Source organism: Neopelma chrysocephalum, unplaced genomic scaffold, assembly GCF_003984885.1.
Source record: "Neopelma chrysocephalum unplaced genomic scaffold, ASM398488v2 Primary Assembly neopelma1_226, whole genome shotgun sequence".
Lineage (NCBI taxonomy): Eukaryota > Metazoa > Chordata > Aves > Passeriformes > Pipridae > Neopelma > Neopelma chrysocephalum.
The window spans coordinates 664,813-676,844 of record NW_020897888.1 but is presented as its reverse complement, the minus strand read 5'-3'; the positions used below and the strand labels follow the sequence as shown (position 1 = coordinate 676,844).

The 12,032-nt window shown below is 46.3% G+C and overlaps 1 protein-coding gene across 6 annotated transcripts in view; it reads left to right on the top strand.

The window, feature by feature from the left end:
- The window catches only part of EXD3 (exonuclease 3'-5' domain containing 3), a 288,298-nt gene that overhangs the window by 97,713 nt on the left and 178,553 nt on the right, over positions 1-12,032 (top strand). For all 6 annotated transcript variants that reach the window (XM_027703343.1, XM_027703341.1, XM_027703340.1 and 3 more), the window contains 3 exons: positions 7,355-7,408; positions 7,874-8,013; positions 8,779-8,879. In XM_027703343.1, the coding sequence (XP_027559144.1) occupies positions 7,874-8,013; positions 8,779-8,879 (241 nt within the window). In that variant the 5' untranslated portion in view covers positions 7,355-7,408. The remainder of the gene's footprint in view (positions 1-7,354; positions 7,409-7,873; positions 8,014-8,778; positions 8,880-12,032) is intronic.

The following is a 12,032-nucleotide window of genomic DNA, read 5'->3' as shown; positions in this document are numbered from 1 at the left end:
AGGGCTCTGGGTGCTGGGAGATGTGGTGTGGGAAGGGCTCTGGGTGCGGGGCCGGGACAATGCGGGGATTCAGCAGACCGGGGGTAATGCAGCGCGAGCGGGGCTGCGAGAGGCCCTGAATAGGCCAGGCTGTGCTGGAGAAGAATGAGGGGTAGGCAGAAGGCAAGCTAGTGTTTCATGGTCATCTTATGTTACACTTCAGCCTTTCAAAGAGTGTCTGGGGCTGGTTGAATGAACCTCTCTTGCACTGCGAATTCGGGAGCCCAGAGACAAAGGAGACTCTTGTCACTCGCAGGCCCCTTTGGGGAATAAAAGCCATTGTCACATGAACAGGGGCAGTCTGGCAGGCTGTGCATGCTTCAGTGCCCCATGATATCGCTAAGTCTCAGCAGAAATCACATTCAGGGCCCTGTCAGCTTTGATTAGCGGGGTCTCATGACTTAATGTGCTGCGATATTTCATGTCTAAGGGTGGCGGCTGTCTTTCTGGGGGATGAATGCCCTCTATTGTCCACTGAGTTATTTTATTTACATTTTTTTAAACAGCTTATAAAGGTAAAAAGATAGCTGTGCTTAAAGAAAAAAATCAAATTCCTTTGCTTCTGGATCAGCAGTGAGTGCTGCTCGGGTCAGATACAGTGAAACTTGTTTTCACAGTCAGCATCAAAGTTCTCGTCTTGTTTAACAGCTTTATAGTAAATTCTGAACAGGTGGCAGTGGAGCTGGGTTTAGGAAGGAAACAATAAATAATCTTTTTAGCCTCTGACAACCAGAAATATTCTTGGGCCTGAGAGACCTCCCACTCCAGCCTCTCTGTGTCGGTGATTCGCAGCATTTCTCTCTCCTTCATCACTTTGCTTCTTAAACAAGAATATTGGATGAAGCTGGTAGCATTTTGTTTTTAACAGGCTTTTCAGTTGCTGTCCATTCAGATTTCTCTGTTTTCAAAAGTAGAGTATATTTTCTTTGCTAATGTTTCATCCATTAATTTCTACATATAAGGAAGGATCATTCCATATGTGAAATTTGATTAATGTTTGCTCTTTCAATTAAGATAATATGGGTTATCTATTAGAGTTCAGTAGTTAAAATTTGCCATAAAATATGTTGGAGTACCCAGAGAAAAAGCTGTTTAGACACAGAATTTCAAGTTTTTGTCAGCAATGCATACTCCTGCAGGTGTAATAGAAAGGATGGTTGACCAGAGTTAAACTTAAAGGAGCACAAATAATCAAAGGTGTAACAATGACCAGTTCAATCCCCACCATGACCTTCACTTTCAGTGCTATGATGCTTTGAACACCAAGTTAGGGATGTTGGTGTTTGTAGTCCTACTTCATACATAGTGCTGGAGTGCACACAATGTATCTTTGCAGATCTGTCAGTAGAGATCAGTGTTAGCATTGATCAGATTCTGGATTCCTTCACTCTGACTTTTTTTGAGCTGTTCTCAGGCCAGGGAAAGGTCTCTGATACTGCTGCTTCCCTCCATTCACCACCTTAATTATACAAAGGCTCGTTCAATTTTTGCTGTGTTTTAAAGCATGTGCATTTGACTTTCCTTGTTTCTTTTAAAGTAAGAATTATAATGGATAGGAAAACCAAGGAAAATGTTACAGCAATTGTTTCTCACATAAAGATGATGATGTTAGTCTCAACCGTTTTTTCCTATTAAGTTGCTCTGCTGCTCAAGGACAGCTTTACTGGCACGTTTCCTGCCAGATGATGCCCCTCCAGAGCAGAGGGAGCCAAACCCACAGGCCATGCACGGGCCACTGCCACCTGCTCCCGACCCTGCAGCTTTGGGAGCGGCTCTGCTCTTGGCCTCTGCCTGGGGAATGGCGGGGAAGGAGCTTGAACGATGCTGGGAGATGGTAAATGAGATGGTAGTGTTCTGCTCCTCCTGCCAGCATCTCTGGGCTCTGGGAGAAGCCAGGAGGATGAGCAGCAGATCCAGCCGTGCAGAGAGTGTGGATCTGGGAAGGTGGGTGGCCTGAGCCCACAGGAGCCTTGGGCAGTGCTCCAAAGGAGTGCTCGAGGGGGCACTGACCAGTTAAACCCCATTTAAAACTGCTGAGTGACCTGAGGAAGACAAATCATAGAAGCGTTGGTCTCAGTTGCCTCCTCCCCTCACCTGTGCACAGGCATATTTCAACCTTGACTTTTACTTCTCCACCTCAAATCCTTTAGCTAGGAGTAACCTGTCACTGCTTCATGTAGATGGTCCCACTCCTTCATAGTCCCTTGAGAGTAGACCTGAGAAATCTTGTGTTTTCCTCGTTTCTGCAGACCTCCTCAGCCAGCTGTGTGTGTCGAGTGCCCTTTGAGCAGGAAGCAATCAACCATGGAACCTGATGTCATACACTGTGCAGGGATGCACTCAGAACTCCAGCAAAGCTGATGAGCCACAAGTTTGAAATGAGTGATTCCAAAACACAAACCAGATGTGCCCAATGATTAATACCTGATGTGCCTTTTACTCAGTTATTTCTGCCATTATCCAAGCTTTGATCACTGTGATTTTCCTGGAGGTGACGTTGGATCCTCCTCTGCAAAGTCTGGTTCTGTTGTTTGGTTTATTCTATGGGTTTTTAGAAATTCGTTTGCCTTTGGTTCAGAAATAGTGCACTAAGTCAGGCACAGACTTATTTACCCTTGTGCTGTCCCAGCTTGCAAGCAGAGCTAAGTAACACAGGAGTCATCAGAAACCACTCACTGGTATCTGTCGTGCATCACCACTCCAAGCAGTTCTACTGAAGAGGTTATTCTTCTGATGTGAACCCCACTGTGGGAAAATTGTCAGTGTAGACACCACCCAAGTGCACATGCCCTTGCAGATAAGATCTTGTGTGGCTTCCTGCACCTCATGCTGTACATGGAAAGAATAGTCATTTTTAGATGAGACAGAGCCAATTGCATTCAAAACAAGCCGAGAGGATCAGCTGTTGGTGCAGGGTGCTCTGGGCCGTGCACTCACCTCCAAACACTCCCCACTTTCCCATGCTCTTGGTGTTGCAATCGCGTGACAGGAGGAGTGGTCTGGTGCTCGTGGCTGGGCCTCGACATGTCAAGCTTGGGAAACTTCCCCCATCCTTTGGTCAATGCACCTACACACGGTTTAGGTAGGATTCAATGTAGCTTTGGATGTCCCCCAGCCTCAGCCAGCCCTCTGCTACATTTTAGGTGTCTGTCCTTGGGAGACTAAACTGTTGCAAAATGTCCAAATAGGATTTTTGCTTTCACCATCATTAAGTGAAAGAATGACCCAAAGCTCCCTGAGGATGAGAAGACTCAGGAGCTTTGACAGGATTTGGATGAGGTAATGGGCCATCAGCTTTTCTCCTGTACTAAGCAGTGGCTCATCATGCAGCTCTCCTGTGTACACTTGGGGGTTCAAGGCAAGAGAGGGATCAGCCTTCCCCACGTTTGTTATCACCTGGGGTTTTAGTACAGGTTGAATATTGTTAGGTGCAGCAATAATGCTAATTATTGCTGTTATTAGATTACATGCTAGAAACTCTGTGTATGAAATGTATTTTTGTGAAAAGGCTCCTTGTACCACCAGCCCCGACAATAACATGTTCTCTTTGGAGTTTGAGGGTGTGAGTAGACCCTGATAAGCTGCCAGTATCTCAGCATTCCCAGAGCTTCCCCACGTTCCTGCATCCTAACTCGATTTTTTCCTCTTAATGGTCAGCTGGTGAAGTGGGGAGGGGGGTACCTGCTACTCAGGATTTGTGTTGCCCCACTGATCCAGCCTGAGGATCTACACTTGGATGAATGGGATTGCCACCTTCCAGCTCCCCTGGCTCACCTTCCAGCCCAGCCTGGGAGTGCAGCCCTGCAGGTGGGGAATGCTGGTTCTGGGTGGGGAGGGGGATTCTCACCCGTTCAGTTACAGCCTCATTGAAGTGTTTGTTTTCTAACTACAAAATGAGTCTGCGAATGAGGTGTTGCTTTGCTGGAGATCTTATCAGCTATAAACAGACTGTTAAAAATAGGGTCGTTTTACACAAAACTTGTTTGTGGAGTGAAACAATTCAAAACACGATAATAACAAAACAAAATCTTAAAATAGCTCGAAGTTGAGACCACAGACACAGCTGCCAAGCACTTTCATCTTTATTACAGTTACTCATATCTCTTCTCTTGCTATTCCCATTGTAAACACGCTGATGTTATCTCTCTTGTCCTCCCTGCTCGGCCGCCAGCCCGTGTAACTGCACCCTGCGATCCAGCCTGGTGCTTGTTCCAGGGGCCCAGGTCATGCTGCTTCTTCCACGTTCAGTTCCAAGCGTGGACAAGGCTGCTGGTGTTCCCTGCTGAGGGAAGGTTCTGCCAGCAGCACAACTGGGGTGGCTGCTCCATCACCATCTTGAGCTGGAGGATGTTAAATTGCCGTTAAAAACCAGCTCACGCAAAGCTTTGGAACAGCTGCCAGAGCAGTGGTGGATTCGCCATCCCTGGAACTGTTCAAAGAACATATGGATGTGGCACTTGGGGACATGGTTTAGTGGTGAACATGGTGGCGGTGCTGGGTTGAGGTTAGACTTGGTAAACTTAAAGGTCTTTTCCAACCTTAAGGATTCTATGAATCTGCTTGAAGTTCCTCTGTCCTCCAGCCCCGGCGTGGTGGAGCTGGGTCTGCCAGCCCTGGGGTGGGAAGGTGAGGGCTCTCCATGCTCTGGACAAATGAACATCTACACCTACATCTACACCCTTTGGTACAGGGTGGAATATCCAACCAGGAAAAGAGGAAAACCCAACCTGACACTGTGCATGTTCATCTGATTAAGTCATCTGTACAGTTAACAGAGCTGGAGATAAAGCTCTGCCGTTTAGATAACAGGGCTGCAATTAGGTTAATCTGAACATTAAAAAGCCATTAGGGAACCGCTGGATGTTGCAGGTTTAAGCTAACGGTACAGTAAAGGCACTCATGAGATCAAATGGTGAAACAAGGTTTGGAGAGCTACAGGTCTTTTTTTTTTTAATGATTTCCTTTAATTCAGCAAACTGAGGAGCTGGGGGAAAACAAAATCAGCTGCCAAAGCTTTGGAGTCCCAAGCCCCTTCTTCAGGTCCAGACCAGAAGTAGCACCCTTCAACTTGTCTACCAGTGGAGAATAATCACTTGGTTTGAACTTTGGGATGTTAAGCTGATAATTTGAGAGAAAAGGACCTTGATGCTTGTGGAGCAGAGGAGTTATTGGCTTCTAAGAGGTGGAATAATCTGGAGTAAGAGATTTGGCTGAGGTTTAGTTGGGCTGAATGATGCTCATGTACCTTTCTGTCCAGTACCTGTTTGTAGCAGTCTCTGCATTAATGGTGGTTTCTGCTTTTGTCACTTAAAGCTCCTCTCTTGATTTCTCTTTTGGGGATGAAGCCTGGACTTTCAGTGTTCAAAAAACCAAACCCCCCCTAAGGCCCCCCAAAACCAAACCCAAACCAAACATAAAAAACTAATGTTTTCCAGCTGCTAACTGGGACAGAAGGATTTAACAGCTGAACTTCCATAATGTGCATTGGTTCTCTGCTTTTGCACACTCAGTCTGTGGTGCAGTGGATGAAACACAGGCATGAATTCCCCAGAAAGTAACATAATCCATGGCTTCTGCTGTGAGCAAGGCTCAGATGAGCTGAGGTGTCTGTGGGGCTTGGCTGGCTCTGCAGAACATGTGCTGCCAGCGATGGGCTGAGTTCAGGTGTCACTCAAATGCTGGGAGAGATCACAGAAAATGAATTTCAAGGTGTGTCCTGCCCCCCCTTGGGGTACTTTTTTGGTTAAATCTTTCTAGAAAGTTTTCAGGCATGTGATGTGTAGTGGTGGGGGTTGTGTTTCCTTGGGGAAAGGCACATCTGTTCCTGCATTACATTTCCTTACATATTAGGGGGCCTATAAGAAAGATGGGGACAAACATTTTAGCAGAGCCTGCAGTGGTAGGACAAGGGGTGATGGTTTTAAACTAATAGAGGGGAGATTTAGATTAGATATAAGGGATTTTTTCACAATTAGGGTGGTGGTACACTGGCACAGGTTGCCCAGAGAAGCTGTGGATATTCCATTCCTGGAAAAATTCCAGGTCAGGCTGGATGGAGGCTCTGAGCACTCTGATCCAGATGAAGATGTCCCTGCTCACAGCGGGGGGGTTGGAACTGAACCATTCTATGATTCTACATTCTAACAAATAACACAGTTCTAAAATGCAAATATTTTGACAAATGCATAATTTTCCTGATGTTTCTCTCAAAATCCATCACAGAGAGCAGAGAAATCTGTGGAAGAGCTTTTCCTCCAAGCCCTACCACACTGGTTTTATCCACATTTGAGTACACAGGCATTTGTGAACTCGGTGGGTTCCATGTAGTGCTATGGCAGGGTTAGTGTTTTCAATACTGCTGAGAACCATTCTGAAAAATACAGCCTAACTTTGCAAAGCAGTTAGAAAGACACTTGTGTAAAACCTCCTCATTCCCCTGTTGCCTGTTCAGCGCTGACACAGAGGTGCTCAAAGGCTCCTTGCCCTTATTACTCCAGTCACTGGCACAATGCACTATATTAAAGCAACCCACTATGTGCTTATTCTGTATTTGAGATCCAAGTGTTCTTACACGCTTCAGAAATTAGACAGTATTAACTACTGTGAATCCTAGTTGGTGTCTGTGCCTCCCAAGCAATGCACAGTTAGAGCTTCCTCCATTCCTGTAATCCCCAGCTGGGGTGGGACAGGCAGCGGCTGAACCAGCTCTCCTGAGCCTGAGTTCCTGCAGTTCAGCCCAGCAGGTTCCTTGCTGCAGAAGATCCTGATTTGGAGGCAATTTGTGAATGTGGTAGGTCTTGGCTTATGAAAGATTTGGAAATCCCACAAAAGGGAGAAATACAGTTCTTCCCATCTTGCTGCCTCTGGTGAACCTTGGTGCTGTCAGGGGTGTGGAGCAACACAGGAACTGGGAAAACTGAAACCTCTTGATTTCAGGGTGTTCTAAATCTTGAGTTGCTTTCACAAAATCCAACTATTTTACAGAACTTCAGAGTCTCAGAAAGGTGTGCTGGGTCAGGTGTTTTTTACCGTAGCCATCTCAGCTGGTTTTATCCAAGTGCTTCACTTTCTCTCTTTCTGCCTGACAACGTGATCTTTAATTTTTGCTCCAGGAGATGTTGCTAATCACGATATGCAGCTCTGCCAGGAGTGTTCTTGTACATTTGGAAGTGGAATGTCTGTGACCAAATCTTTGCAGGATTTGTGCTTGACAACGTAACAGAAATAATTAACACATTAAAAATGTGTATAATAGTCCATTTATCCACTGTGGGGTTCTTCTAAATACACAACTTTTTTTATTTATAATTTCTAGGCAGCCATACTGAGTATTAAGCTGAAATTACAGCCAGATCAAGATGTGGAGAAGGTGAGTCATTTCCTCTGCAGGCTCCTCTGTCATCAGATCCACCTTTTGTTCAGCAGGACATCCATCATGCTGCCTTTCACTTGAGGCTTTACTTCATTCCCCAGAAGTACCTTTGCATTGATGATGTACCTTTACATCCAGGTTAGGCACAGAATGTATTTCGTTAGACCCCATTCCAGCCTCCTGCCCTGTTGTTCTGGCTGCAGCCTCTGTTACAACAAATCCTTGCTGTGTACAGCACTGGGATGGAGGTCAGTGCTTTTGCTGCATTGAAGCTTTGCTGATATTTGTTAAAACGTCAGAGCACCCTCATAGGCAGCACTGGTGGGCTGAGGAGGGGGTTGGGACTTGCTCACTGTGCCTGGGATGCAGGGAATGGGACAGTCCTCTGCCAGGATTTAGTCATGGACCCTCTCCGTGCCTTCTGTGGCCTCCGTGGGGATCAGAGGTCATTTCTTCTCCTAGATGTGCATCCCACTGCTGCTCCAGGATAAAGCCAATGTGGTGGAAGATTATGTGGGAGAATATCCTGAGCTCCAGAGCAAGCTCCTGCAGATCCTGGACTCGTGGTGTGAACCTGGTGTCAACATCAGAGACGTCACAAGGTAGAAACACTTGTTGCCTTTCTGCACAGCCGGGCCAAGGTGCTGCCAGAGCACAGTGTGTTCCCTGGTTGTCTGTCTGCAGTCGTGTCTCAGTGTAAGGCAGTGCAAAAGATTGACTTTGAGCTGAGAAAGAGGAATTTCTGGTGTCTTTGCCAGAGCCTTCTCAGACGCCCTGGCCCACAGGACAGAGGAATTGTTGCTCTTGACAGATGCTCCGTTCCTGCCAGGAGCAGGAGTGCAATGAAACCTGTGCAGCACATCCCTGTAACAGAGCAGTATCAAAGGGAGGCTGGAGCAATCAGCCTCTTGTGCTCTGCTGCAGACAAGGGTGAGTTTCAGTATCGGTTGTACAGGTTTGGCAGGAAGATAATACTGTGATGAAGTGGCAGAAAAACAAGAGATGCAAGTGGTTAACCTTCATGTGCTCGTCAAATTGTGGTGTGTGCTTTAATTTCTGACTTGCCTCTCACTAGAGTAACTCCTGCCAGTCACAGACCCAGCAGCACAGAGTCACAGTGTAGCTGCAATACTTGCAGTCTTAGCTCTGAAAAAGAGATGAGAAGGAATTGCTCACTTTCTTTAAAATGAACTTCTAGACTTGCTTCAGTCATTGACTGAAATTTGTGTGGTTATACTGTTGGCTTTTTGCTGTAGCTTGTCATTACCAACACCAGCAAACCCCAATCCCTCTGCTGTTAAATATCTGCTATTTGGGAAACATCCTTTAGGTGATGCCACAGGTATGTATTTCTGATGTTGTTACAGACCATATCAAGGCCTGTCCAGATACAAACCAGAAAAATTTAACCACAGAACACTCAGCAAGCTGGTCTTCAGGCTCCTGGAGCGATTCCACGTAGATCCAGGTACAGGATATTGCAATATATTGTGGAGTTATGTCAGCAATAAAGAACACACAAAGTCAATTTGTCTTCTTCCTTGTTCATGAAGGAATTTCTGCTGTCATTTATCTTGGGGAGTTTCAGGGTTTAATTAATGATCCTGAAAAACAAAGCTGGTAAGTTATGGGAATTATCACTTTGTGCTGTCCAAGAATGAAGTGCTGGTGACTAATAAGCTGTTTCTGCCATGATATGAAATAAATCCTGACCTCAGCATGGCTCTGCATAAACACACCATGGTCAGCTCTGAGTTATGACTCCATTCCTCTCACATAAGAGGCAAGTCATTATTCATTGGGGATCTGTTTTCTTGAGCTACGGGTCCGTCAGCTGGGAGGAGATAACCCTTTGGAAGCAGGAGCCTCAGAGCCCTTTGTATTCTTTGTATAAACTAAGGTTGGTGGTAGGGAATTTTAAGGCTCCTGCAGCCTTAAAAGTGGCACATTTTCTGTCACTGAACAGATCTGCTTCACCTGCAGATATCAGTTACCCAACAAAATCTGCTTTGCTTTGGTTGCTGGCAGGGACTGTTGATGTTTCCTTCTCTTTAGGACCTTGCATCAGACTCCTTTGGGTGCACCGTTAGCTTTTACCCTGCAGAGCTTTCCATCATCAACCCAAGATATGCAATTCTCTTTTCTTGGACTGAAAGTGTTTTCTAACCACAAACTGTGGGCTTATTACACTTGTCAGCAACACTATTGCATATTAATCTTCCATCTTCAGACTGGTGTTCAAAAGTTAACAAGTTAAACCTTGCAAACCTTCATTGGAGTAGAAGTGGATATAATTAAACATGGCACGTTGCTGTGAAAGCTGAGACATATGGGGAGTGATTTATTTAGAAATTAAAACCTTCCCAGGAGTTCACTAGTCTTCAGTAATTTTTCCTCCTTGACAAGTTTGGGCATTCAGTCAGCTGTGTTGTCTTTGATGATCTGTAAAGGGAGTTGAGTTGTTGTTCCCTTTCCTTATGAAAGGTCTGCCAAGGGTATGATATAACAGTAGAGGTGAAATAATGTAACTGTTCACATGCAAAATCCTGAGAAATAATAATTAAAGAAATAAAAATCAGGAGAGGAGCATGTTGGTGTGGGTCTCAGGTGCACTCTGTGGGATGCAGTCTGCTTCAACCTGCTGGTGGTTTCCAGATGTGGTAGCTGCTGATAATAATGGCCAAATCTTGCTGGTCCTCCACAGCCATTCTCTGGTGAGGAGGTTCCTAGAGGCAGCTACAGATCCCATTCCTGCCTGTGCTTCCAGACGTTTATCCCATGCAATCTGCAGTGTCTGCAGGGCAGGGTAAGGCCTTGCTCGAGAAGGCTGCCCACCTCTTCTGAAGTGAGAGGGGATGTGGGTGACTCGTTTAGACTTTAGGCAGATAAAAGCAGTGCTGGATGACTGTCATAGTCCTGTATGTGAAAAATGGTGTTTATTTTTTGCATAACATCACATGCAGTTATGAGCAGGAATTCACACTTTGCTGAGCTGTGGCAGTCAGTCTCCTTTGAAGTGCTTTGGAAAGGGAAGAATGCCCTGCAGAGGAATTGCTGCCTTAGCACTGGTCATACTGGAACTGAGTTGGGAAGTGCTGGCAGCTGGAACAACGTGGCTTTCCTTGTCTTCCCACCTCTCCCCTCCCTTTTGCTGAATTTCTGGGTGTTCTTTCTCCATTGGTAGTGGAAGCAGATCTGTGATGAAATAGTGTGCAAGAAGGCAGCAGGCTGGGCAAAACATACAGATGAAAGAACCCCTCATGACTCTTGTTCTGAGCAGCTTCCCCAAAAGCTTGCAGTGAGGTAAAGCTCACACTTCTTGTCACCTCTTGTCACCTCACCTGGCTGGGGGCTCATTTGCTGCCGCGGCTCCTGCTGCTGCTTTCGGTCTCCTCACTGTGACTCCTCCTCACCGTGGGAGCCTGAGAGCAGCAGCAGAGAGGGAAGTGGCTTTGGTGAGAACAGCTGGAGGAGGATGGGGTTTCTGGGTATGAGGAGGCAAACTTGTGTGTGACTCAGTTCTTGCAGTTCCAAATCGACTTTCAGATTTTACTATCCAGGCTCACTCTTGCCCACTCCCAGTAAATCACACTGAGTGCCAAGCTGAGGTGTCCATCAGCTACTGGGGTCTGAAACACTCCTGGGAACTGCCAGCCTTAAATTCCAGAGCCGGATAGGAGGTGGCCCAATATGAAAAAAGATGTGGAACCTCAGGGGAAAAGAAAAGCCATCCTCCTTGATTAGTCCTCCTCTGCCTTTTCAGAGCTATATTCCTGTTAACTCACAGACAGGGTGCGATAAATGGGAGATTTTCTGTCGAGTCCCAGAGGTGTCCCAATAAAATGTGTGTGGATTCCATTTAATTACCCTTATTGGGGAAGAAAGGAGTTGGGCAGAAGTGGTATGTGATTGAGGAAATTGAGGTTTATAGAGTCTTTCCTCACACCTGGGTCAGTATGCTCTGGTTTAATGAGCCTGTAGCTTTTTCAAGCTAATTGCATAATACTCTTTGGAGACCCTGTGAGGCTGACTTCACAAACACAAGTTTCAGTCAAAACAGATCTCAGAGGTGAGGGAACAGCCTCTTCCCAGGGCTGACATGGTTGAATCTATTCTCTGCTGTCGTTTTGCACAGCTGGGACACGCAGAGAGCTCAGGGATGTTGCTCACTGACAGTTCCTGGGGTTTGAAATAGAAATGATCCCACTCTGAGAAGTGTGATAACCTCAGATATTGGGCTTGGTGCCTCTGTGCCAATGAAGCAAATAACAGCGGTGTGACAGAGAGGAGACAGGTGGGGACCGAGTGCCCAGTAATGGTGGTGCTTGTGCTGTAGCAGTGTGAGAGGTGAGCTGAGCACCTCAAGGTTTGAATGCTCTGTGTTTTTACCACAGTCTTTAAAAGGTTTTTTAGTATAAACCAAGATAAATGTTTCTTTTACTTGAGCACCGGGTTATCCGTTTGTTTCAACAAGTAATTTCCGTCTGTGTGACCCCCTTCCCCCCACACACACATCCAGCGGGGCTGCCGCGCTCCAGGCGGGGCCGGGGCAGCAGAGGGCAGGAGAGGGCTGTGCACAGCCCCACATGTGCCCAGGTGAGGCACGGCTGGGAGGGCACAG